Here is a 27,759-nt window from a genome sequence, read left to right on the forward strand (position 1 = left end):
CAGAGACTGAGCTAGTGTTGAAAGCAGGGAAAGAAGAGAGATCAGCAGAGTAAGAGAGCAGATGGTGGCAGTCCTAGGGAGCAAGCCTCGAAGACTGCTAATTTTGAAGGGAAAGTGTAAAGTCTGAAAGGTGAGTGAGGAAAGGGAGGTCAGGTCGGTAAGCAAGAACAGAAAAGTGATCACATATGAACAACAAAGGTTTATGGCAACTAGGAGAAGTTATAAGAACCATTGTTTCTCCCCCCACTAAGGCTTAGGCCAAAAGATTGTGGGCAACAAAGGGTTTGCTTTTTTCCTCATGATCATCCTTGGGTGATGTGCTGTCACCTGTACATTTTAGGGCTATTGAAATTCACTGATGGGTTGCCTGACTGCATAGAGGCATGAGGCTGCAAGCCAACAAAGTATCTTCCTAAGGTCTCATAACACCAAAATGTTATGCAATTTCCCTTGTACCACATATTGGCCAGGGAGGTGCAGGGGCCATTATCCACATATGAAGTAGGGATTTCCACTTCATGGCCCTCAACAGACCTCACCAGTTATCCAAAAAAATCTGGGTTTTTACTTTCAATTCTATGTCTATACGTTTGGATATCTACATTGCAGAAGCAGCATAAAATGCCAAATAAAAAGAAGTTTAGGATTTTCTACTTGCATCTAGAAATGAGCCTTTGAGCTGTATAAAAAGCATGTTTTTTTAGTGAAAGTCAGTATGTGACTGTAATGTATTAGTTGTGTGTCATACACCGTGTGATGTTTCGCGTGGCGTATGACCGTTCTGTTTTATGGGGCTCGGCTCGTGATTTAAGGCATCTTTTAAGGAAAGGTTCCAATTTCATTTGGACTGATGAGTTGAACAGGGTTTTTTGTGAAGTTAAGAAAATGATTGTTTCAGCAAAGGCCATACATGCTTTTAGGGAGGATGCTGTCTCTGTTATCACAGTAGACGCAAGTATTTCTGGACTAGGTGCGGCTCTCACTCAGAAGGTTAACGGTCAGGAACAAACAGTCGCATTTGCTTCTAGAGCTCTTAAAGATTTTGAACAAAGATACAGTACGATAGAGAGACAAGCTCTAGCTTGTGCCTGGGCGGTCCACAAATTCAAGATGTATATTTGGGGGAGGAGATTCGAGTTGGTTACCGATCACAAACCCCTAATTTATATCTTCAATAAGTCTAACTCTGCTTCCATGTCAGCAAGGCTCATGAGACTAGTTTCAAAGTTGCAAGAATTTAATTTTACAGTTAAGCATATTGTGGGGGGCAAGAATTTTCGTGCTGATTGTCTATCCAGGATGGCTATGGTCAGAGATGATGAAGAGGATTTTCTAGTGGAAGATGTAGAGTGTGTTACTCTAGTGGACGCTGTAAATGAGATTAGTGACGTTATTTCTGAGAATGATTGGAAGGAAGCCACCGCAGTCAACAATGTGTTGTTGAAAGTTGTGGAATTTACTACCCATTGTTGGCCTGAACCTAGGGGTTTGAGCGGGGATCTACGTAGTTTCGCTCAAGTTGCAGAGGAACTTTCTGTGGAGAACGGTATAGTTCGGAGAGGGGAGAAATTTGTTCCTCCTTTTAGACTGAGGGAATCCATTATCAATAAGGCTCATCAAGGTCATTTAGGAGTGACTAAGACATCTATGCGCATTAAACAACATTATTGGTGGCCGTCAATGGATATTCAGGTCAAGAATTTGATTGATTCTTGCCCTGAGTGTTTGTTGTCTGACAAGCATTGGCGTACTTTAAAAGTACCTTTGCATCCCACTGAGTTTCCTGACTCTCCCTGGGAGAAAGTTGGGGTAGATTTTTCAGGTCCGTATTCCATTCTACAACAGGAAAATAAGTATGTAATCCTTTTAGTCGATTATTTTTGAAAATGGATGTATTTTGATTTTGTTAAATCGCCTGACTCAGATTCTACCATCGTTTTTCTCAAGAAGGTTTTTGATTTAGAAGGGTCTCCAAAGTCTATCCTCACGGATAATGGGACACATTTTGTGTCAGATAAAATGTGTAAATTTTTGAAGGAGTTGGATATTAAGCAACTGAAGGTGGCGTTATATTCCCCATCTTCGAACGGTCTTGTGGAGAGGGGGAATAAGGTAATTAAAGAGGGTATACAGACTGCAGTGTCTTGTGGCTACAAGGTAGAGGAGTTTGTTAAACAAAAGGTGGTGTAATGTATTAGTTGTGTGTCATACACCGCGTGATGTTTTGCGCGGCGTATGACCGTTCTGTTTTATGGGGCTCGGCTCGTGATTAACGCGAGCTACAGCTCGTGGATAAACATGTTGTCTTATGAATGTATTGTTACCCGTGCATGGACGCTTGATCTTCGGTTGGTCATCGTAACCTTTGGCTTGCCGCTGATCGGACGCTCCATGGCCGGGTGGAGTTTTACTATTAGAATAAACTTATCAATTAAATATACAGAAGTCTCCTGATTCCCTTCATCACAGTGACCTTCTCCTTTGTTGCTCCTCTGTTGAAGGGGAGTAGAGAGTAGTTCAGTGATTTGCAGGGCCTCGGAGGGGGGGCAACTTTGACATACTCAGACCCCAAAATTTGTGTTGATGCAAGTGTTGTCTAGCAGGTACCCTCTAACATTACACTAGCCTGTGGAGGCACCCCAGATTTGCAAGAAATATGATGGTCGGCAGCAGGGGTAATGCTGATGGCCTGCACTTGCCAGCATGGAATGTGTGCTAAGGAGGTATTACCGCTTCTACCAGGTGATGCAACTGGGCTTCCTCCTTCCATGGGGATGTCAGTGACGGGGGGGAAGGTAAGCTCTACAACTCTGCAGCGAATTAGGACAAGGGCATGCTGACTTCCCTACTCGCTTGTAACACTTTATTACAAGTACTGATGTAGTTTTCTTATTTGTGTTCTGACTTTGGACAGCAGCTGCAATGAGTACAAGGTTTTTTAGGGATATTACAATCTCCATTAATGCTCACAAATAATATATAGACCAAGACATATACATTGATACATACATACTTAAATACATAGCTACAAACCATGGTTACTTTTCCAACTTAATCTTTAGCTTTAATTTTAGCTTCATTTTAACTTTGAAAGTTTTAGTAAGCTACAGAGTTTCTGAATTTTGGTTTATTTGCTGCCCTCTGCATTTACTTGTATGTCGCACATTCACATTTACACCTGGATGTTGCCTTCACCTCTGCGATACCTCTTTACACCAGTTTCTAGGAGGGGTGAATGTACTCGACATGGAATCCTTAATCGTAGCGAGGTTCCTTTTATGGGTGTCCCCTTATCTACACTTTTTCTAGTTAAGATGGTCTCCTGCAATTAAAAAAATTAGATAGTGATAGTATTTCCGCTTGCAAACCTATACAAAGTTCTCAGCTTTTAGACTTTGGGAAGCCACTCATTTTGTTAATTTTGCGCAACTTCACTTACAGACAAAATTTCTCACTCCAAATTTTTGCAGATAATTTTTTTTATAGATGCACAAATATTGTCAAGCAACTTTTGGCTAATGTTAATTGTTTTTTAAATTCCAATTGTAACATCGTCCACTTAATCCACGAAGCTTAGAAGCAGGCACAAATAGTTTTGGTGGGATTAAAAGAACATTCAAAGTATAATTTAGTTGCATAGAATTTATGGGGAAAAAAACTATATACATGTTTTGCAGTCAAAATCTGTCAAATTCATTGGAAAATAATAATTTTGCACAGTAGTGTATTATTATTATATTTTTTTGTAGAGTTCTCCTGAAAAAACTATGCTTTTAAAGTATTTTTTTACACAAAAAATTACTTTTGTGCGATTAGTCACCAGTTTATTTTTTAAATTAAACCTTAAATTCCATGAAATATCCAAAGTCGGTGAAGTTTTTCTAAAGTTGGCAAAATGTAACTACCCCCACTTCACACAGGCTACAGACGCCGGGCCGCCTGCCCTGTAAACACGACTGACAAGCCCGTCCAAATAGACCAAGTTTAGCCATGTAAGATGATCCATGGTCCCAAATGTGTGGAACAACTTACACTAGCATGAGTGGATGGTTCAGCATGTTACCAGATTTTTGGCTTTATTTTCAAGCCTGACCTAGATTGCTATAAAAAGCATACAGTGTGGCAGGTTGTAATACCAAAAGTTTGGAAATGTTAACATCGACTAGCACTTTTATCAACCCCACAGTATCAAAGACCAACATACTGTTGCGATGGGAAGATGAGAGGGTTAAGTATTATAAATCTATACTTCCCTATTTTTGCTTCCCTTGATGATATGTTGGTAGTCAATTTTGTGACATTAACAGTATGTGCAGGTTTGTATATTTGACCTCGATCTTGTGACTTAAAACCATGTGCAGAATTTACCATCAGTCGAGGTGATGTGTGTCTGTATCTTGTTGTACTTAATACACTCTCACAATTGGATTCAGGCTGCAACCCTGCAAGCCCCATTGCTGGAGATGCCAAGGATACAGCTGGCATTCTGTCCACCATCGGGGGATTTGGATGCACTAGCAGGGACCAGTATTTGGGACGCCCAGGCGATCACTGTTGTCCCTTACCTGGTATTCTACGAAGGAGCTCAGTTTGCAGTGCTCGCTTCTCAGCATGGATTAAGACACGAGGCACCCCTGCTTTTAATAGTGCTAAAGAAAGCAGCAGGAGCCACCACCAGGTGCTGACTGCTGCAAACTCATTTTCAAGTGAAAAGTAGCCCGCGTATACCCTTCCCACCAATTTGATATGTTCAACCTCAAAATTAAGGAGACGCTTGAGATTTGAAAATCAATACAAAAGACTATTTGGTAATGCTTAGAATGACCCTTATCTTTGCTCTCTAAATATGGAAAGGTCAAAATACAAATAGACTTGGAGGGGGGAGGGGTGGTAGAGCTTTGCTTAATAAAATGTTTAAATCCCCAGTTCTTTTAATCCACATTCCTTTGTGTCTCTGTTTGTCCTGTTGACCCATCAGTGAGAGCCCCAGAGATTTAATACTATATAAATGTTCATTGCTTGAGGGTGGTGAGCAGCAGCGGCCGGCACAGGTAAGTACGGTGGGTCAGGGCAGGGCGTGGCAGGTGGGGATGCCGACAGACGGAATATGTAATATTTATGTATTTAAGTATTTCTATGCTGTTGACTGTCGACTTCTAACCCCCTTTCCACCCCCCCTGCCGTACCACCGCACCACCACCCCAGCGCATTTCGCTGTGCCGGCCACCGCTACTGGTGAGTAACACAGTGAGGGACTACAAATAGATGTAAGGAGGAGGATGGTTCAAGAGATGCTCACATAATGCAAGTAATAATTTATTACGCCTATAGCACCACGCCTGGCATCTCGCACTGAAACATGAACAGCATCACCTAGGGTTCTCAGTACAAAAAATCCTTCCCTAAGGGTGAAATTAATGTTTCCCCCAAAGATTGACAATAGACAAATTCCAGGGATATCTCTGCTCCAGTCTTTTGTAAAATAGGGGTACTCCAATTCTGATCATTCTACCTTACGCCCTGTTTAGGACAAGTGTATCTGTGGTTCCTATTGGATTCATTGTGCTTCGCCCATTTTCATAGGTTACCCTAATGCCTATCAGATTAGCCTGACCGGATGATATTTTCAGGCTGCTCTGATTGGTCTAAAGATAACCAATCAGACTTGAGGCAATGTCCTGCATGTGTATGTAGCATGGGAAGGTCCCAAGGTCACTTTTAGGTAGTCCACTATTCCTCCGAGCAGAGAAACTCTGCAGAATTCGGTGCCCAGGGAACACTGCACTACTACTTGGGGTACAACCCCATTCCACTCACCCCTGATAGTAGCACGTTAGACATGGCCTCTAGATAACCCATGCCAAGGGACATGTCCCGAACTTCTGATCAACTAACATAAGTTGCATATAAACAGAGCGTCTATTTCCCCTCTTTGCATCACACTTCCCTAATTGTGCCATTTCATCCGCACTCTGTAACGCAAATAACCAGCAAATTGCCTGTCCTAATGAGTTTAAATTAAACTCTGCTCTTGATAAAAGGCGTTCATTTCTTTTCCTTGCTGCAGAAAATCAACTAATGCGCAGCGTGTCAACAGATGAAAAGGAAATGTACAGTGTGCTAAAGCGTTCTTTATCCCGTTTAATTCATTTACAGTCGGCGCACCCCAGGGTCAGGCAGCGCTGGCCGCGGACATGCGTCGGCAGTCATTTCTTTTTGTTGTCGCTGATGGAATTTGTGATCTCGCGCCGGCCTCTCCACGGCTGGAGAAACACCGCCGCCTGCGCGCGAGCGCCGACAGCCCGGGGAGACCTGCGGGCAACAAACAGCACATTGTAATATCGCTGCACCGGCCTCCAAACACCCCCCAGGAATTGTCTACTGCCTGCTAGAAAATCCCAGCAAACTCTCTTGTAATTTCAGAAAAATAAAGTATTGTGTTCTTGCTGAACAGTACCCAGCCTGGAGTACTTTACAAGTACTTCTCAGGAGGCCTTTGGTACTCCTAACTTAGCTACTCGGCAGGGTTTGAAGTAATTCATTAGAGTTTTCAGCACGGCTGTAACACTTAGCATTTTTTTCCCAATGCAGCAATATTGTATTATCATTTCACTGTGGGGGTGTTGCATACATTTATTTCATTAGGCTACCCACTTTATGGTATTTATTGTGGACATTTTCATCAGTGTATAGCCATATTTATTTTGTACTAATTTCACCCATGTTTTTCTCTATTTATTTTATATTTTGTTAAAAAATGAATGTGCAACTAGTACAATTGTGAATTTATTTAACAAGTAAGTGTACATGCAAAGTAGAAAGCCTGACACGTTTTATGTCTATAAGCAGCCTTAACTAATGCAAAAAACATGCACTTATGAAAGCATATGCCTAAATTCACTTGAGCCTGGTTTATCGTGATTATTACTCTTGATTTGTATGGAACTATATGTTATTTACTATATGCTTATGTATCTTCGATATTGACCTTGTAAGGCGCTCTGATACCCGCAAGGGTCTTGTCGGTGCTATATAAAACCTTCAAAATAAATAAATAAATAAAAAACCCACATGTCAATCTGACCGCCTATTGGTTGGCAGTTATGTGTGACAGCATAAACAATCCCCCCAAAATGGACCTATATTCCATTTTGTCATTGGTCTCTATGTATAGAAATCACTAAAAATGAGACAAAAGGGATCCATAATTATATTTGGAATTGTCTCTACTTCCTATTTTGTACTTGTCAATTGAGAAAAAGTCTACAGAAGGAGATATTGTAGGAGATACAAGAGTTCGAACATTAGACGCTGTATTTGTGATCCACTTGTATACTGAACTTCCTATAAGGAGGAGGGTTTTGGGGCCCACACTAGCTGGTGATCTTTCTGCCCACAAAAGACTCGAAGGGAGTCTTCTTCGAGAATGAGGTCTTTGGGGAGGAGATTCTAAATGGATGGATTTGTGTGTAGAGCGATCTACCTAGAAATGTTTCCTACTTGGCCGTGCAAATGGTTGGTGCATAGTTGGCTGCCAACGTTAGCTGTCTGATCTTCCGGTGTGATGCTCATCATGAAATGTATTCGGCTACTTCGGCACATTCTGGTCTGTGCAGCATATCTGCAACGATTGTATGTGATTTCTTACAAAATATGGTTTCATGGAATACCCTTACTTAGAAACTATTTAACCTAAGCTGTTTGATAGAAATTTGCAGAATGAAAGGGATTTATCATTTCATTGAAACCAATTCGTAGAATTTCTGTTTTTTCAAAATTAGCTTTTGCATGCTTATTTTTTAAGGTGTAAATACAATGGTGGTAGGTCTTTATTTCTGAAACATTTTCAACTGAGATAATAATTTCACTGCTTTACTTCAGGGAGCATTTGGATTGACATATTTTCTACTGTCAAACAATTACTTTGAATGTTTTTACTTTGCTAACCCCGAACGACCCCTAACAGCATCCATCCTTGTCCCCTAAAACCCTGCACTATGCCTGTAGTACCCTCATTCCTGACCGCTATACTCTACCCATCCCTGAACCTTAAACACTCCTTCAACCTCTAAAATCGGCCTATCTCTGAACCCTAAAAGCCCCCACTACATCTAAGCTGCACAAATCACTGATCCCTAGTCTATGCCCTGACCCCTAAAACCTCTTAAAACCACTAATGCCATATATTTCTGAACCCTAAAAAAACCCTTTCTACACCAAAATCTCACCCTTGCCTGAAACCTAAAAAAAACCCTCACCCACCAAAAAACCACCTGACTTTAAAAAAAACATTACCTTCCCTACATTCCACCTATCCTTGAACTCTGACAATGCAATTCTACATTTAAACTCCACCCATACCTGAGCCCTAAAAAACCCTCACCCCTCCAACCTCCATGTGTTCCTGATACCAAAAACTCTTTCTGCCCATAAACTCCACACATCACTACCCCCTAAAACCCCTCACCCACCCCCTAAATTCCACCCATTCTTGAACCCTAAACCCCTCTCACCACCACTAAACCTCTGCCCATCACTGAACTTAAAAAAACTAGTGCTAAATTCTTCCCATCTGTGAACCCTAAACCCCCCTCAACACCCCTACACTCCACCCATCCCTGAACCCTAAAAACCCCTTTCCACCCTAATACTCAATTCATCAGTGAACTCTAAAAAAAAACACACCCCTAAACTCTATCCATTCCTGATCTCTAGAAAAAAGTCACCACCCCAAATTTCACCTGTCCCATAACCCTAAAGACCCCTTTCTACACCTCAACTCCACCCACCCCTGAATCCAAAACCCCTCACTAAGCCTAAACTCCTTCCAAGTTTAATGCCATTTAGAAATTTTCCTTAAAATTATATTTTCTTTAAAATGTTCCCTTCAATTTTTTAATTATTTATTTTCCTTAAAACTGTCTTTCAATAAAATTAGGTTCCCATGATTAGGTCTCCTCCAATGTGATTTCTCTGCATCAGAAGTCAGTGTATTTCCGTGGCCAATATGTTTTAGCTTAACGATGGTGTGAGCAGGGTGGGTCTAGACCTTGAAGTTTTATATTCTCATTAGCAGGGAGACCTGAGTAAATCAGCTTCACTGTTAATACATTAATACAGCTAGGAACAGAACAAGCTCATGCAACACTGACACTAGTTGAAACCATAGGGAATGGAATGTGCTTTGATTGACCATGTTGATTTGGGTGTGAAGGACAGGTCAGTTCTGAATCACATCATCACGTTCGGCTTGGGATTGGTCCCAATGTGGATGGCTGATTGAATGGCTGAGCTGCAGGGGTTGGCCATGTCAAGGGAGAGTTTTTTTTATCTGACACCTCCATGTCTGGCCACAAGGCAAGTGGTCAGGGATTTATTGTAAGCTCTTAGACCCTTCATTGATGTTTAGGTGTGTGTGTCATTGACATGCCTCTGTGAGTCGATCTGGTAGCCAGCCAGAGAGGCACCAAATACATGTTCAACAAGTTTAGTGAAAGGGGTGTTTATTGATGTACCACAAAAGAGAATTTGATGATCTTTGGGAAGTGTGAGAAAAGCTGAACCTGATATGTGCAATTGACCATTTATGCCGCTTCTGCCTGTGTTGCGTTAGGTGAATAATCCGAATACCATGACTGATGGTGCTGAGATATCAAGCCAGAACTGTGGACTTTGATGTGTGTAGCTGTTTATGCGCTGAGTATAGCTAAGATTGAGTGAGTCAGAGATTGTCTATATTCTCTACAGCTACATATGCATATCTACTGAACAAGTTGTCTGTCCACACTTCTAAGTCACCTAGGAGGGGTACTTATTTTGATATGCTCAGATGATATTATGCCAGGTAAAAGTATCTTTAGATAAAAAGATACATGGTCTTTACTTGTAGGACGGTAGACATAGGCACAGATGCACAATGTGGCAGAAATGGTGCTAGATCTTGTCTGAAGTTAGAAGGTTTGATAGCCAACTGCCTCCGGAGAGGGTGTCTGGGTGCATTTTTTATGTCTTGTTTTTAGGCCTGGATTGTATAATTAGTGGCACAAAATGAGTGGCACAAAATGCATGAGCATTGGTATGACTGGCTTGTGTCTCCAGTTCAGCCAGCCAGACTGTGGATGGAGGTTTTGTCAGTGAGGTATTGTATGCTATGGGCATGGTTCAGAGCTTAACTTGCATACAGTAAGGTGCTATCTCAGAAGGGTTGTATTATCAAGGGGACCTCTAGACAGAATTGAGGGCAGCCTGTGGTGAGCTGGAGTTTGATTATGGTATATTTTGGATTTTGATACTGTTCACGTGATGTCAAAATTCTGTGGTGTTTGGGGTTTGTAGGCGTATGTTGTGCTTTACAATGCCTAAGGATACTTGCGGTCAACAGAAGCTTCTTCAGTCTACCATTGGGTTAAAGCCATGCGAGGTGCTTTCCTGTGCTTGTTGTAGTCTGGGTTCATAGTGGGCATGGTGTAGGCATTGGTACAGGACATGCAATTTTTTTTTTTTTTAGTATCATACATTTTGTGTCATAATTTGATTAGTGGTCATACTTTTCTTGGAACATTGCCTTGCCATTGTTTGTTGCTGTTGATTGTCACACAGAAGTGCTAAGTGTTTGCTGAAATGACTATTGACACTTAACATTGCTGTGCATACAGAATGGAGAAAGTTGATTGGAAGGTGTGCTCCCTGCCTGATGTGTCTGTTCATCATTATTCCTTTTATAGGCCTGTCCTTTGAGACAGCAGTAGCTGCCTAACCATATTATTGTTTTCCCAAAAAAGTTATAAATAATACCCATAGTTAGAAGGGCTTTTTGTCATTGTCTCACCTTGCTTTGAGTGTACGTAAAAAAGCTGGTGCACAATGTTCCCATTTACTTCAAAATAGTTATTTTCTCTTGAGCGATAAAGCTTTTTCAAAGTGTGCTTCTTAAATGTTCATTTTTGTATCCTATCTTTTAGAAATGACTATTTTGCCTCCTTTTCAATTGGCAAGTTAGATGGGAGCAATTTCCTGTCTTCTTTTTAAGGTTTTGAGGTCCGCCCAAGGCAGTGCTTGCGCTGTCTCTTCAAGACATGCTGTATTCGGGATATGTGCATGAGCCTCTGCCCACTTTCTGCACATATTTTCAATTGGCTCCTGTTACTGTCCTTTGGAAATGGTGCCTTTTCATTGGTCAATAGGCTTAGAAATCCCTCCTTAGTACCACCTTTTCTCATGTTGTAACCTCCCATGAGGACAACCCTGTTACATGTGTTGTTAAGCTGTATGTTTTATTTACAATCTGTGGGCACTATTTTCTCAAAATACTTTTTTACTGCCAGCCTTGATTCTCGCAAGTAAGGACTAAAAGGACAAAGTGTATGTTTACGCAATGCTTGCAGGTTTTCAAAACACATAAATAACAGGCATTGTCATTTACAATGCCAATAGCTCAAACTCTTGCAAATGCGAGACCGATTGCATTGCAAATTCTTGTTGTTATATGTGTTTAAGTGGCATTGTGACATAATGGCGGCCTATAATTTGATTGCTTGCTTGGGGATACATTATTTTTGTGGCCTTCACAAAAACAATAGTAAAATGCATGGTACAACTCTATGTCGTCATCAAAAAATGCTTTTTTAATTTAGCATTTTTATTGCAAGCATATGGCATCCACATATAGGAAAACATCACCGGTAAAACAGCCACATCAGCGAATGTTCTACACAACAAGAGCATCATTTTGCTTATGATTATAGGAATCGCGTTTCCGAATCTGCCCTGCGAAAAGCTCCAGAACATATCTATTGTGATGTGGAACATGTCAATCATGTAGCATCAATATAAGCAATCATTATGACACAAATAATGTTCTTCATTCGACAGCAGAATATTCTTCTAAATCTATGGTATTATAAACCCAATTGTGACTGATTATAAGTCATGTTTCAGACAACAATTCCAACTATGCTAGGTAAAATTCCTGTGACTGAGCCATGGCATACACCTATTGGGCAGGGAACGTCGCTCAACATCACAAAGCTAACACCCAACCACTAAAGAGGGACATTGCTGCAAAACATAGGGATGTATGTCATTACATCTCATAGCAATACCACGCGTGCCATTACAACGCGGGTATTACTACGCGATGTCAATGACAACGACATGCCATAACATCGCAAAATGTTACCACGACTATGCCTTTACCACGCATGCCATTACTACGGAAAGGCTTGCGTGGTAAAGCTATACTCACGGTAAAAGTTTGCGGGATAAGTGACTCTACCCTACCCTACCCGAAACACTAATATAGTACCCCTGCATAACCCTCCCCAACCCCCAGTCCTCTCCCTAAATAACACTACACTTCCCTGCACGACCCCTCAACACTACCCTAAACCCTTAAACACTACCCCATGCATGACCCTCCCCCTACCCCTATTCCATTCCTACACTGAAACACTACCCTGCACGACCCCTACAATACCCTAAACCCTAAAACACTACACCACACTAACACTACAACACTACCCTAAACCCTAAACCCTAAAACACTACACTACAACACTACCCTAAACCCTAAAACACTACACAAAAACTACAACACTACCCTAAACCCTAAAACACTACACCCAGCACGACCCTACCCCTACCCCCAGTCCGGTCCCTACAACGAAACACTACCCTGCATGAGCCCCCTGACACTACCCTAAACCCTAAAACACTACACTACCCAAACACTACAACACAACCCTAAACCACTACCCCCAGCTCGACCCTGCTCCTACCCTCAGTCGGGTCCCTACACTGAAACACTACCCTGCATGAGCCCCCTGACACTACCCTAAACCCTAAAACACTACACTACCCAAACACTACAACACAACCCTAAACCACTACCCCCAGCTCGACCCTGCTCCTACCCTCAGTCGGGTCCCTACACTGAAACACTACCCTGCATGAGCCCCCTGACACTACCCTAAACCCTAAAACACTACACTACCCAAACACTACAACACAACCCTAAACCACTACCCCCAGCTCGACCCTGCTCCTACCCTCAGTCCGGTCCCTACACTGAAACACTACCATGCACGACACCCCAACACTACCTTAAACCCTAAAACACTACACCAACACTACAACACTACCCTAAGCCCTAAAACACTACACTACACAAACATTACAACACTACAACAAAAGTAACCGACACCCCAAGCGCAGTCCCCCTTACCTCACTCTCCTCGTGGTTCCCCTCTCCTGCTTCCAGCATCGTCTGAGCGGCGGTGCACGTCGTTGTGTGGAAACATCCTCAGTTTGCTCACAACGACGTGGATAGCCATTACATCGCATGCGTTGTAAAAGCGCATGCGATGTATTGGTATACGTAGTAATGGCTACGCGTTATTACATTGCATGCGTTGTAACGCATGCAAGGTAATAGCATTGCGTGGTAAAAACAGCGTAGAAATGGCTGTTTCCCAAACATAGCGCATGTTAAATTATTCCTCCTAGTGGTAGCCACTGCAACATATTTGTTATTATTTTGACTTTGTGGTGGATCATGGACAATCGAGGTTACAGAAAGGGGGATTGTTTGATGAGGTCAAACAAGTTCTGGTAACATCCTGTTGGAGGGGTAGGGTAGGCCTGGGTGTGAAATTTTGCATCGCTCGCAGAGTTTGCCGATATTTTCCACTCCTTGCAGCGCACAGAGTTTTTTCCTCGCTTGCGGCCACCAACGTTAAGTTAAGCGGAACTCCGTGAACTCCTCCCAGGCCTAGTTATGTGATGAGTGGGTACCTGCTGTTTTAGGTGCGCCAAAGGGTTGGACCGTCTCATTCAGTGGGTAGCCACCCTCATGGTTGTTTTCTTTCATTAGAATGGTGTGAATTTAAGTGGGTTTGTGGTGGCATCTGCCCAACACGTATGGCAAAGTAGTGAGAAAGCTTGGGCAGATCTGGCTAGGCGAGGGCAGAGAGCATCGTGAGTCGCAAGGGAGGGGTGTTACTTGGTGAGAAGCATGCTGTCAGCATTCAGTGGAGAGCTGGAAGAGTGGAAGGGGTGACAGGGAGAAGCTGCAAGAGAAGCCGCGTGGTAGGAGACGCTGCGGAGCGGGATCGGTGGTGGTTTCTGGGAGGAAAGCTGAGGGGTACACAGAGATGCAGCGTTATGGATTTTTATAGGTGAGAAAGAACAGTGTTACATTTATATATTCTCTCAATTAAGAGGACAAAGCAACAGGTGTTGAGATGAGAGGCCTCTATGAATGTAAAATATTATGATAATGTATTTTGTGTAGGAAGACAATTATTTTGTCAGGTTTCCTTTTGAATGACAGGTGAATAATTGGCCTGGGGTGAGAAGGCAATGGTAGTTGTTATTTGGGAGGGCAAGGACTTGAATTAGGGGTGGCCAGGGGTAGCAGCTAGTATCACTTGAGTGCCCTATTGTACCCCTGGCAAATGGTGTCCCATGTTATTTCTGCTCCCCGAGGTGTTTTGGTGAATCGACGTCCATAGGGCAGTGCTTTCAGGGAAATGCCCTGTGATTCTGATGAGTTGTGAAAAGAGCTTAAGTGGGGCAGCAAAAGGACAGGAGGTTGAGAACATAGGCAGTAGCAGGTTACAGTAGTTGGGGGGAATTTAGCTATAGAATGATGTATAAGTAAATCTACAACTGAATCTACCAGTGAAAAAATTGGATTATGATCTAAGCATGTGAGTTGGTTCAGTTGGTTCATGTAGTGGCAGGTTCCTCTTTAGATTGTATACAGGTGAGTAAAATGATGGATAGGTGACACACTAGCATCCAAGGACCCTAACAAACACCTCAAGAACCTGCAACACTTAATACTATTTGCCTGACATACTGTCGCTGAAAGCGCTTAAACGATTTCTTGAATCCTATACGCTTGTAGCGTGCAGTTGATGAGTTTTTCTTTCTTTTCTTTTTAGGAGCTCCGAGTGAAAAGACTGGTGCAAGAAGGGCAACAGTGAGCAGTAAATGGACAAGAAGTTCATGAGCAGTGGGAGATGAGTAGCAGTAGAAGGAAAAAGAAGGATAATATCTGCCTGGACTTCCCAACCATGAACCCAAGGACTCTAGTTCCATTCTTATAGACACAAAAGAAGGCGAAATTCACAATTTTTACTCCCCTGTATATATTCCTCCAGTGTATCAACCGTACAAGTCTTCCGATAGAGAGATCTTCCTGGGACTGTCTTCGTTTCAAGACAACTCTTGTTGGAAACCATGTGGAAAGAGAAGATACAGATAGGAATTGCAGGGGATTTTGCCCTATAGTTTTCCTAGTCTTTGTTTTTGTCCTCACCACTTCTGCTAAATCAGGGAATTTCTCCTCCAGGGTTCCCTTCCCGATGGCAGGTCAAAGTGAGACGGTGACATCAGTACTCTGCCTGTGGGCCATGGTCATTGCTGTCCTCTACACGGGCCGGGTTCAGGGAGACTGCTGGCTGATCGAAGGTGACAAAGGCTTTGTCTGGTTGGCCATCTGCAGCCAGAACCAGCCACCCTACGAGGCCATTCCACAGCACATCAACAGCACCATTGTAGATCTGCGTCTTAATGAGAACAAGATTAAGAGTGTCCACTACTCCTCACTCAACCGCTTCGGCAATCTGACATACCTCAACCTGACCAAGAATGAGGTGTCCTACATCGAAGATGGGGCCTTCTCGGGTCAGTTCAACCTTCAAGTGCTTCAGCTGGGCTACAACCGACTGAGAAATTTGACAGAGGGTATCCTTAGGGGGCTTGGGAAGCTGGAGTACCTCTATCTGCAAGCAAACCTCATTGAAACTGTGACTCCTAATGCCTTCTGGGAGTGTCCGAACATTATGAACATTGACCTGTCGATGAACAGGATACAGAGACTAGACAGCACCACTTTTGTTGGTCTGAGTAAATTATCAGTGTGTGAGTTGTACAGCAACCCTTTTTACTGCTCGTGTGAGCTCCTGGGCTTCCTAAAATGGTTAGCCATCTTTACTAACATGACACGCACATATGATCGCATGCAATGTGACTCTCCTCCTGATTACTCTGGCTACTTCCTGCTAGGCCAAGGTCGGTCCAATTATCGAAATGCACTAAGCATGCTCTCCTCGCTTTGTACAGATGGGCCATACACTGTGATGCCCCCTTTTATGGCTCCTAGGTACCCCATCACCACTGAACCCCCGCAGAGTCCATGTTCGGACGATGACTGCTTTTCTGGGGATGGTACCACACCATTAATATCGTTAAACACCCCGCCTTCAGACTTCAAAGGACGCCTCAGCATCGAACTGATTAGGGCAACACACACAATGGCTACTCTGGCGGTACAGATCCCTTACCCTTACAGTAAAATGTACATCCTGGTCCTATTCAACAATGGCTTCTTTACTGACATACAGAACCTGAAGATGGAAAAAGAGGTGATAACTCTGGAGCCCCTAAAACCCCACACAGAATACACTTACTGTGTAGCCTCTATCCGTAACTCATTAAGGTTCAACCACACATGTATCACATTCACCACCCTTAGTTATAAAACAGGGGAACCAGTGCCTACTCCATCAACTGCTACCCACTACATCATGACCATCCTGGGATGTCTTTTTGGCATGGTTATCATTCTGGGTGTGGTCTACTATTGCTTGCGCAAAAAGCGCCAACAGGAAGAGAAGCACAAAAAAGCAGCAGGTAGCATGAAAAAGACAATCATTGAGCTAAAATACGGTCCTGAGATGGAGACGCCCAGCATCACACAACTATCCCAGGGACAAATCATGGGGGGAGAGAGCATATCCCGCATCCCTTATCTGCCCTCGGTTGGGGAAGTGGAGCAGTATAAACTCATAGAGAGTAAGAGTAGTGAGACCCCAAAAACCACAAAAGGAAACTACATGGAAGTGCGGACAGGTGACCAGTCTGAGAGACGGGATTGTGAGCTGTCCATGCAACCAGACAGCCAGAGCTCAGTAGCCGAGATTTCCACCATCGCCAAAGAGGTGGACAAAGTCAACCAGATCATCAACAACTGCATTGATGCCTTGAAATCTGAGTCCACGTCATTCCAAGGAGTGAAGTCAGGGGCAGTTTCAACAGCAGAGCCTCAGCTGATGCTCATCTCTGAGCAGATCTCCAGCAAACATGGATTCCTGTCTCCCGTGTACAAAGAAAGTTACACCCACCCCCTGCAAAGGCATCACAGTATGGAGGTTCCACCAAAACGTTCAAGCACTTCCTCTAGTGGCTCTATACGCAGTCCGAGGTCTTTTCGCTCCGAAGGTTCTGCAGTTGTGGGACACAAAGCAGAACCTAAATACATTGAAAAGACATCCCCAACAGCAGACACCATCCTCACTGTGACTCCTGCTGCTGCAATCCTGCGGGCAGAAGCTGAAAAAATCCGTCAGTACAGCGAGCACCGGCATTCCTACCCAGGGTCCCATCAGGGGGAGCAACATGACAACATGGCAGGGCGCAAGCCATCAATTCTGGAACCTTTAACTAGACCCCGTCCTAGGGAGTTGGCTTACTCTCAGCTCTCCCCTCAGTACCACAACCTGAGCTACACCTCCAGCCCTGAGTATATGTGCAAACCATCCCACAGCATCTGGGAAAGGTTCAAATTGCACCGCAAACGTCACAAAGATGAGGATGAATATATGGCGGCCGGTCACGCCCTTCGTAAAAAGGTCCAGTTTGCCAAAGACGAGGATCTTCATGACATCCTAGACTACTGGAAGGGTGTCTCAGCCCAGCACAAGTCCTGAGTCCTCAGCTTAAACACTTGTGACTTACACTAAACTGGACCAAAATCAAAACATCAAAAAAAACAGCAGCTATTTTTATTGAGACTGTCTTAAAATCAACAAAAAGTTTAAGAAAATATATAATTATATAAATATATATATATATATTAAAAAAACTGATTATAAAAGAGGTCTCACTTTGTGAGTTTATGCACCAAAATCCGAAAAAACGAAGACAATAAAACTGTGAAGATTAGAAGAACATGTTTTTTTCTTTTTTAAATAGGAAAAAAATGAAAAATTTCAGCAAAAGAGAGGTCAAGATTTATGGCATGGAGCTGCTACGGTTCCATTCTGATGTTGCACCGCATGATATTCCATTCTGTGATTTCGTGGATTCTTTGTGTACATTTATTCCCCTCTGAAAAAATGAAAAAAAAATCGTACACATTCTTTGAGGGTACGTTTTGGGTGAAAACAGAGTCTTCCAGCTCAGACTTTCCCTGGTCCAAGGCTCACTCATGGACTGGCTTCCGCCGCAAGTCATTGCATTCAACCTGATATCCATAAAGTGTACAGTTACAAAAAAATCTATATTTGCAATGTTTGCTGTAAAGAGGAAAAAACACGAGAACGAAAAAAATGTAATACCTATATCCTGAAACTCACCTTGTTTGTACCAGGTTTTAATCTTGGATTTTAGAAAAAAAAAGTTGTTTTTTTAATTTAAAAACTGTTTTTTCTTTTGGGGCAGTCGGGTGTTTTTTCAATGAATGATTGTCTTTGGAATTTTTGAATGAGGCGAACTGCACTGAAAAATGAAAAAAGACACATTCTTGCAGAAAATCAGAATTCTTCTCGTTATTGCTGTTGGGAACCGTTGACATGGGGTCGCCTACGGCTGGATTGGCATGTCTGTCTGGTGGGATGGAAGGTCAGCTTTTGTCTGTTAAGATCAAATACAGTCTCTGGAAATTTCCATTGCATTTTTTGGACTTATACTGCTTATTTCATTTTCTAATCACACATACAGTACATAACGTTGGGAAGAACTTTCTGCTTGTGATATGATTATGATCCGCAAAACCGAGCAGTCTTACTTCACCCTCCACTGATAACAGTACACAAATTTATATAAACGTATCTATGGACATTGCATTGTTTGTACTGCAGAGTGTACTTACAGAAGGTCACTCAATACTCACAGGCATATTACATATGTCTATGAATCATCACAACACAAGAAATATATTGAATGTCTCATAACAACGTACACACTCTACAGTGGACGCAGAGCTGTCAAACTAAGTTACACTGAACCATAACATTGTCTATGGAATAATTTTGGAATTGTTCATTGTTTTGCTAAGGAATATCAGTTCTGTTTTCTGCAAATTGGTTTATGCTAAGCAAGTACCTGAAACCTGGTAAGGGGAACTACTGCAAACCAACCACCTAAGCACAAATGATCAGACATAGGCATTATTGAGTGTTTCATCTTTTTGTTCTTCATCAAAAGGCAATGCAAACAAATAGAGACACAAACAACATATTGCTTCAAATTATTTACTTGTTGTATTCATTGCAGATAATAACAGGTAAGGATATATTGTAAGTACGTTTGTACTATGCAAACACTGTGAGTAACCATTCAATATTTCTAGATCCAGAGGGAAAGGATGAAGCTCTAAAAATGCTATATAAAAATAGAAAACGTTTTTAAGATGATTGTGATGCACTCTATTTTTCCTCACCATCTATGTCCATGCCTTTACCCATCCGAAAGACTGTTTTCGTTTCTGAGTCCAGTTCTCAATTGTTTTTTAGACTAACTATCTCATTTTTCCCCAGAAATTCCAATGACTTGCAAAACATTGATGAAATCAGTCATGAGGTTTCAAAAGTCAGAAGTATTGGTTTTGCATTTTCAATCTCAGATGTCTTAATGTTCATGGAATTTATTAGACTAATTTAGATGGTCTAAAAGTTCTTAAGTGACATATCAGAAATATATGGTACCCACATTTTATAATTTCTAATATTTTTTCAGACATAGAGTTTTGCAGACATTATACTCCATCACAAATATGACTGATATTCCATCTGCCCTTTTGCAGGAGCATTATATCTTATGGCACTTCTACTATGGCAGATGAAAGATTTGTCACATTAGTGACAGTTTCCCATCTGCAAACTCTTAATCAGGTCCTTAATCCTTAGTATACACTCAAAGTCTAAAAGTATGGCACTAAAGTTATGACATAAATAGAATCCTGAAAAAAACCTTTGGGTGGCACCATTTCCCATACAATCTACATTTTAAAACATCCATGCATAACAAAAAAAGAGATTATCATCAATGAATGACCCGGAACGATATATGGTACATAATTGAAGTTGAAGTTACAATTACCCAATTGATTTCCTAAGGAACGGAGATGGAGTATAGACATGCAGAGCAATCTTTCATGCTTGTTCTGAGTTATCTGGCAAGGAATTATTTATTCACAAATCTTCCTGTAAATATTACGTCTCAGGCTCAGTTCTTGTGAAGTAGTCCTCACTGTCTCGTCACCAAGCAGGCATTAATGCATTATGTACAACAGATAGAACACTGTTGGTGGTATTACAGGTAAACAATTGTGTTTGGGAACATATATTAGAGTGTGAGATTAGTATGAAGACCTTTGACATCCAAATATAGTCAAGATCTACTAAAATGCAGTAGTACTCACACACTGGATGTTCAAGTGAAACAGGACTCCTCCAATGTCCCATTTCAGGGCAAGACCATTTCGAGTACCCAACATGGCTTGTCAATACCATCATAGTGAGGAACGCCATATACCTAAGTCTGAGATTAATCCTTAAGGTGAAAGGTGAGTAAGAGATCTATTAACGTAGTCTAGAAGAAATGAAAATAAAAGAGGGACTGCCTTCAGTTAATGTAAAATGGCACCACACATACATTTAACCAATTTAATGCTATTATGTACATGTTTGTCTCTTTTATGGTACCGGTAACAAAAAGTATCATCTTTGCACTCCTACGGAACCATTTAACACCAATTCAATTTGCTGAGGCAAAGAGGCACACATATACTGATTGTACAATTTCTTAAGACCATTGTGGAGTAGCTCTTTATTATGCTCCTGAAAAGGTGAATTTGAAACTGGAATTTATAAATAACAGTAGGTATGATGGTGCCGTTAGGAGAGCATTAATAGGTAACTTTTGTGCCAATTCTCTTCCAACTAAGGAATGTGATTAAAGTAATGTTAATGTTGGTTCCACAAAATCTAAAAATGCCAAACACAAGTCTAGTTATTGGGTTGGGAAGATTACCATATAAATACACATATTTGTGAAACTTAAATTCAAAGAAGGAAAGCAACCTCAACATCCCAATTTACTTTTCATGCATGCAGCAGTCTTCTGTCACGTGTTGTTGGATATGCTTACCATTATCTAAAAAAGACGTTTAGATTAAGTTTTTTAGAGAGGTTCAAGGTTGCAGCCATTACACTTTGTAATCACAACTTCATAAATGATTTTAAACAATGTTTTACATTTGTTGTATTTTTGAGTAGATTTAATAAAATATACATGGCTGCTTGTATGGTGCAATACATTTTAGAACTTCATTTGTGAGCATTTATAATATATATTAATCAAGTACCATGTTTGCGTAGTATTGCACCACACAAGCAACTACGAAAAACCTTAACAAATCTGCCCATTTGTTTGATAGGAATATCTGTTTTTTCAATGTGTCTATGCATACATTGGTGCACAGATAAAGAAGCTTCAATTTATTTAGAAGCATCCAATGCTTTTTGGTGCCATTCACAAACAGTTGTTGGCACACCTAGGCCTTCGCTTTGCTCAGCTCCACGCAGCAGTATTTTTAAACAGCTGATCTCTTCAAAGCCTTGATGTTTTCAACAACTGGGATACCATAACCTTTGTCTTTAGGAAAGCAGTTGTGCTTTGCCTCTCTTCAAGGAAAAATGTAGTTTGCGTAGTGCTTCCACGTTCTTGATTAACCACATGCGTGCGAGCGGAATTCCGCTCGGACGCTCAGATTTAGTAAATCCCATTATTCATGACGAGCTGGGCTCAGCATCAGCGTGCGAGGAGGCTGCGCCATGACGAGCCCAGCTCGTCATCAGCCCCGAAGGGGTTAATGTATCTTATTTAATATTTAAAAAATCATCAAATTGAATGAACTACTTTTTAAATTCAATATGAAGTTGGAGAAAAAAAACTACTTATAAAGGGTTCAATATATAGTGGTGATGATTTCCATTTTAAATAAATGGAAGTATTGCCCAACTTCATTTATGTGCAATGTTGTGACCCATCAACCTCCACCCATAATAAATACATATGGCTTTGTAGATATATTAAAAAATGAATTGCTTTGCAATCTTCAAATTAGACAGTTCTACATGTTATGAGGCGGGTCTCACCACCCGGCTATCACTCACCACTTGTAAACGTAGCTAAATTCCATATATGTTTGCTCCCGTCTCATATTTCAATCAATATCTTTTCCAATTAGTTTTTATTAATTAAAACATTTTTCAACAAATTATTTTTTGATGAACCATTTCGAGTTAAATACATTTTTTATAGCTAGATGTTTATAAAATAGGTGTCTCATTTAAGTCACAACAAGAATCCACCGCAGATTCTGGTCGAACATGCACAACTCTTATTAAACTATGCACATCCAATAACACAAATGTTCTAAGCAAATAGACTTCTGCATCCTTCATACATTAGGCTCAGAGGAACATTTAAGTAGAAGAGGTTCAAGAATGAGCTTAGTTTCTGGCAGGAGCAATGCTGATTTTAGGAGGCGTTTAGCAATGCTTGTGTGGGTGGCACAATTCAGTTAACAACCGATTACAGCAATAATATAGCTATGTGAAATCAGCAGTATAACATATATATTCCTTGATGTAGACTGTCATATACATTCACCCTCTTTTTTTACCATTTATCATCCCTCTTATCCATCTTCCATCCCTCCCCTTCAATTTACCTCTCCTTGTACCTTAAGGTCACAGCATTTTATAAGTATGAAAATAAGAATATAATTCCTGTAAGTAAGAAAATCTAAGTTAGGAAATCATAACATGGCACTTCAGGGACAATACTATTACATTTCCTCAGAGCAATGTACATCTGGCATTCTATGCCTCAACAGAGGATCAATAGCAACCCGCAAATCAGTGTTAATCCAGGACTATTCTTCAAAAGATAAAGACTTATATCATTCTAGGCTTGTTATTATGTCTTATTTTGCAAAGAAACCACCTCAAACCTTCCCCAACTTAGGCAAAAGATCATTTAGTTGATAGAATAGTTTTTCATATGAAGCTATGTGGAAAATTTCTTGCATCCATGTCTCCACTTTTGGACTGTCTGCAGTCCTTATTAGCCACAAAATATAAACTTGTCTATGGCCATAGCTGTTGCAAACTATCGCAAATTTTGTGGGCTGCCTTCAGAGTGTGTTGAAGTATCATGTAGAATCACAGCAGTGTCATATGACTTAAACTTTCTCAGTAAACTGTGCTTTTATTTGACAACATAAACAACAATACTTTGCAAGACTAATTCTAGGCACATCATTAGGATATGCTGGCCTTAGTCCTGCTAGTTCACAGGGCACCATCTGTACTCATAACCAGGTATGGTAACAGGAGGAATATGCAACCTCAGAACATGACAACGGTGACTCCCCAAGGAAATTGTGCTAACAGATCTAGAACCTTTTTGTTTGGTTACACCTGCATACCCAAAGAGATACACAAGAATTACACAACCTGGCATTTCAATATTTATTGAAGCATTATGAATCTTGAGTAAAATATGTGCGCTGCACTGCAATAGTCAATAGAAGGAAATAGAATAGCGTGATCAGCATTACGAGACTGGTGTATAAGTTAAACAATTCAACCATTGCGCTGTACCAGAGAATGTATGCTTGCAAATAAGTTCTATTATATTTTGTACTCCTACCTAGCGCTACCTAACCTAATGTGCCTAGGGTGGGTGAATCTGTTGGAATCCCTGTAGGGTGATCTAACTCCCCGATTATCTGTGGGTGAGTCTTATCAAAGAGTCCATCTTGGTGGAAAGCTGGGTTTCATACCCTGCAAGAGGTAAACAGGAATCAGCTGGGCTGGAATTCTGGCATGGAGAAACCTAACAGTGCCAACGAAATGCTCATCTAGCTAAACAAAGGAGTGATGTTGTTTATCATGTTGCCATGCTGACGTCTCAGTCAGGCTGCCATTATTGGTTCTACCCTAACAAAGCTGTCACAGTGAAAACAATAATAAACAACCTTATTCTGCGCAGTAAACTTTATCTTTCGTACATAATGTTCAAGGCTCTTATAATGTGCCAATGAAGAAGTGTAAATGTAAGCAGTTATTTCATGGAACATTATCCGTACAAGCATGCAAGAAAAAAGTGTGTCAAGTGTCACAGTTCAAGAAGAGATGTCAAGATGGTGGTGTTCCTGCCCCGGCCTAATGTGATCACATGACACTCACTCCTTGAACGTGAGGTGATTAAAAAGCTTCCTAAAATGTATGCTAAAACTATAGATTTAATATAAAAATGAAGTCCTTAAAGCAGTGTGCTTCTTTAATAACATAGCATATACAAAGCCAAATTGCATGGACAAAAGAAGGCAATAGAAAACGGTAAGTAGAAATAATTCATTTCTAAAAGCAATTTTGCAAACAATATAGCCAAATTAAAAAATAAATCTCCACATGTCGAAACTGATGGATTCTTTAAATGTTCTAAGGAGTAGACTAAACATTGCTGGTCCCAGCATCCGCAGATGACCGCTCCGTGCTTGCCAGTTCCATGTACAAATATGTTCAAATCCATCCGCTCAGCAGCCACTGAACGAGTGATGGCTAGTAGTGCATCATCACAGGACGAACCAGGATCAACGTCACCAGGAGCTGAAACATCCCATGAAGGCTCATATGTGGTTTGAATCAACGGCAATTGTGCATGGCAACTGTACAGGTGCTTCTTTAGGGGACCCACCAGTAGCGTAATGTCCATAGATTGGACCCGTTGCATTCCCAAGCATATTTCAGGGTAAACTCAAAGGTGCACAGCTATCAGCCAAACAGGGGCTGTACGCAGTGTAGCTAACATGCTAAAAGGCAAGAGCCAATTTCATTAAGTTCCTGAAGTTAAGGTGCACCAAAGGACTGTATCAGTCTCTCATTACACAGTAGTACAAGTGGTAGTACCATCCTCATTTGACTGCGTTGTGGAACATCCATTGTGAAGCAAATAGAATTAAATCAGCATCCTGACAATTAGAAATAGGACCAGCGGTAAGCCTCCAAAAATGCTTCCCAGCACGGAATGTATGAAAGATGAAATAACTCAAAAGACTGTCTGGAAGGTACTAAGTAACCCGGAGCCAAATAACTTAAAAAAGTGCTCTATTGCCACAGTGTTGGATATGTTAAAAATGTGGTGCACTAACTGCCCATACTGGAGAAGATGCCTGGTGCGAACTGGCGACTGTATCTCAGAGAAAGACCTTGCTGCTTGAAGATCAAATATCTCCCGTGCAGATGTTAAGGCCACTTCTTTCTGAAACAATAAGGCTTTCAGTCTGCTTAAAGCATCAAAGTTCACATTTGAAATCTGTATCAAAGGCCAAATTGTTGCATCCCTAACTATACGGGTAGGTGGAAACAGTACTTGTGCACAACAAGTCAAAACCCCAGAAACTGTCACCAGATATGGTATTCTGGGTCTCATCTCACAGCACCCTTGACTATTCAACATCAAAAAACTCGCATTAGAGAGCAATTTGAAAGCCAGCTGAATCAAAGCAGCCCGGGGAGCCTTTCAGATAAAATGACAAATTACCTTGGATGCATTACATGCTCAATGAAAAGTGACCCCCCCAAAGTAATAAATAGCCTAAAGTGCTCTCGTAGTCTATGCCGCTAACAAAAACTCAGTAGCACCATTCTTACTATGATTAATGGAAGGTAGGACCCATGACTAGTGTAAAAACCCTTGTACTAGTGCTTCGTATCTGCCTGCTTGATGGCATTGCAAGTAGTATTTGAAATGAAAAGTTGAAATTGGCAGAGAAATAAAGCCATGCATTATCCAGTCTGCATTCAGCACTTCTGCATTTGGCACTTCTGCAATAGTGAATGGTAATTTTTCAAACTTCTCATTGTGTAATATAGTGTAGGTCGAGTATTTCTTAGCATAATGGTCTGTTCTTTAGTTAAATTGTATGGAGAGAACAAGCTACTGTCATGAAGGTGTTTCCATAGGATGCGATCAGTATGTAGCATCTTAGAGTATACCTTAGTAGCATTATAGACCTAAGTTGTGATTGACCATGTTGCAAACAGGACATGTCATCCTGTATGATGTTGATAGCAGATGGCACAATGTTTCCCAGAGAATACATCCTGGTGGATAAGGTGGTCATATCATTGTCTACTACTACTAGAGCTGTTTCCAAGTTCACAGTTTATTAGCAGCTTTCTACTGTAAAACTTTCCACACTTCATTGTATATCTCGAAAGTGCTTTTGACATGGCTTTAGAGGAGCTAACAAAAAATCCTGTAAGGCTATGCCTTCAGGAAGAAGAGACAGGTGCTGTTTCACCGCAGACAGCATCAAACGTTTTAGCCAGTCCAAGCACAACTTCCCAATGTTGTATGTTTTGACCACTCCTGTGTGTTCTGTCTGCATGTAATGTGGGTCTGGCCTATTTATCCTAAACCCTTTTGTGCTGTCAAGAAACTATGCCTGACACCTGTTAGTATATCATGGCGACACTAACGATCCCTCTAGATTAGATCTTGAAGAATTGTATGTCCCATTTCTAAGCATGTTGTCAAACGTGTCCTCCGTGTAGTTTGTGAATTGATACTAGTTCACAAAACACAAAAATGTGGGAAGGTTTGGTTTATTAAGATCTTTTATCTTGGCAAAGTCTAGAAAGGATGTCTGCTGCACAGTTCTATTCAGGAAAATCATCAGATGTGGTATAAGGCATTTTCTAAATAAAGCCTAACTTTTCTAAATCTGCCAATCTCTGGTGCCCCATGTAGATTTCAAATCAATATTGTCTTTCCAAAAGTCAAACCCTTATATCTACAACTGGGACAAGAAAGATGCAGAATGAAACAATTTGGTTTCAGTGAACATAGTTTACTTTGGCTGTGAAGATGTGAGTTTATAATATTAAGGCTCTGGGTCAACTGGATTGAGACCTGAAAAATATGCAAACCTCTGTTTCAATGTTTTTGAGCTACTCTGTGTTGGTGTACAGCAGTGATCCCATTGTGTGTAATTAAATATTGCGCTGGAGTACTTGCTATATGTAAACAATGGTGGCCATAATGGTGAAAACAGAGCATTTTATTGCCATTAGTGGTGCCATCATACATTTCTTCCTCATTAAAAACTGTGTAATGCTCTCGATCTGTAAGCATTTCATACACTGTGTCAATGTACCAATCATCAAAGATAGTACCCGGAGTGATAATATCATTCAAAGAAATATGGAATACATAAGGAATTTTAAAGTTTTAGTTGTTCCAAATATATCATAGAATACCTTATCCGAAACAATTCTATCAGGAAGCTGACATGTTCACCAGGGAACGATCTCTTCACACTTTATGTGATGTAGAATAGGGGTTCAAAACCTTGTTTACCAGTTCAATAGCACAGTATTCTGGGAGATAGTGTCAGTTCAGAAGCATCGAAAGAGACAGTCACACAAGCAATCTAGATGAAGAGGAAAAGTAATGAAATTGTAATCTAAATGTATATCCAGAGAGGGACAAAATATGTCTTTTGACCCAAATGTATAATTCACATGGTTCCTTTGTGGAGGAGCATTCGAGTCTGACGAATCTAATGAGAAGTCATCGAAATCGATTTAAATATCCTGAGGCTGTTTCTACAAA

At 41.1% G+C, this 27,759-nt stretch overlaps 1 protein-coding gene across 1 annotated transcript in view; it reads left to right on the top strand.

Moving 5' to 3' along the window:
- The window catches only part of ELFN1 (extracellular leucine rich repeat and fibronectin type III domain containing 1), an 802,098-nt gene extending 783,499 nt beyond the window's left edge, over positions 1-18,599 (top strand). The window contains exon 5 of the mRNA XM_086940611.1: positions 14,946-18,599. Coding sequence (XP_086796737.1) covers positions 15,369-17,774 — 2,406 coding nt within the window. The 5' untranslated portion in view covers positions 14,946-15,368 and the 3' untranslated portion in view covers positions 17,775-18,599. The remainder of the gene's footprint in view (positions 1-14,945) is intronic.
- The last annotated feature ends 9,160 nt before the right edge of the window (positions 18,600-27,759 follow it).

This window comes from Lissotriton vulgaris, chromosome 10 (assembly GCF_964263255.1).
Source record: "Lissotriton vulgaris chromosome 10, aLisVul1.2, whole genome shotgun sequence".
NCBI classification, from domain to species: Eukaryota; Metazoa; Chordata; class Amphibia; order Caudata; family Salamandridae; genus Lissotriton; species Lissotriton vulgaris.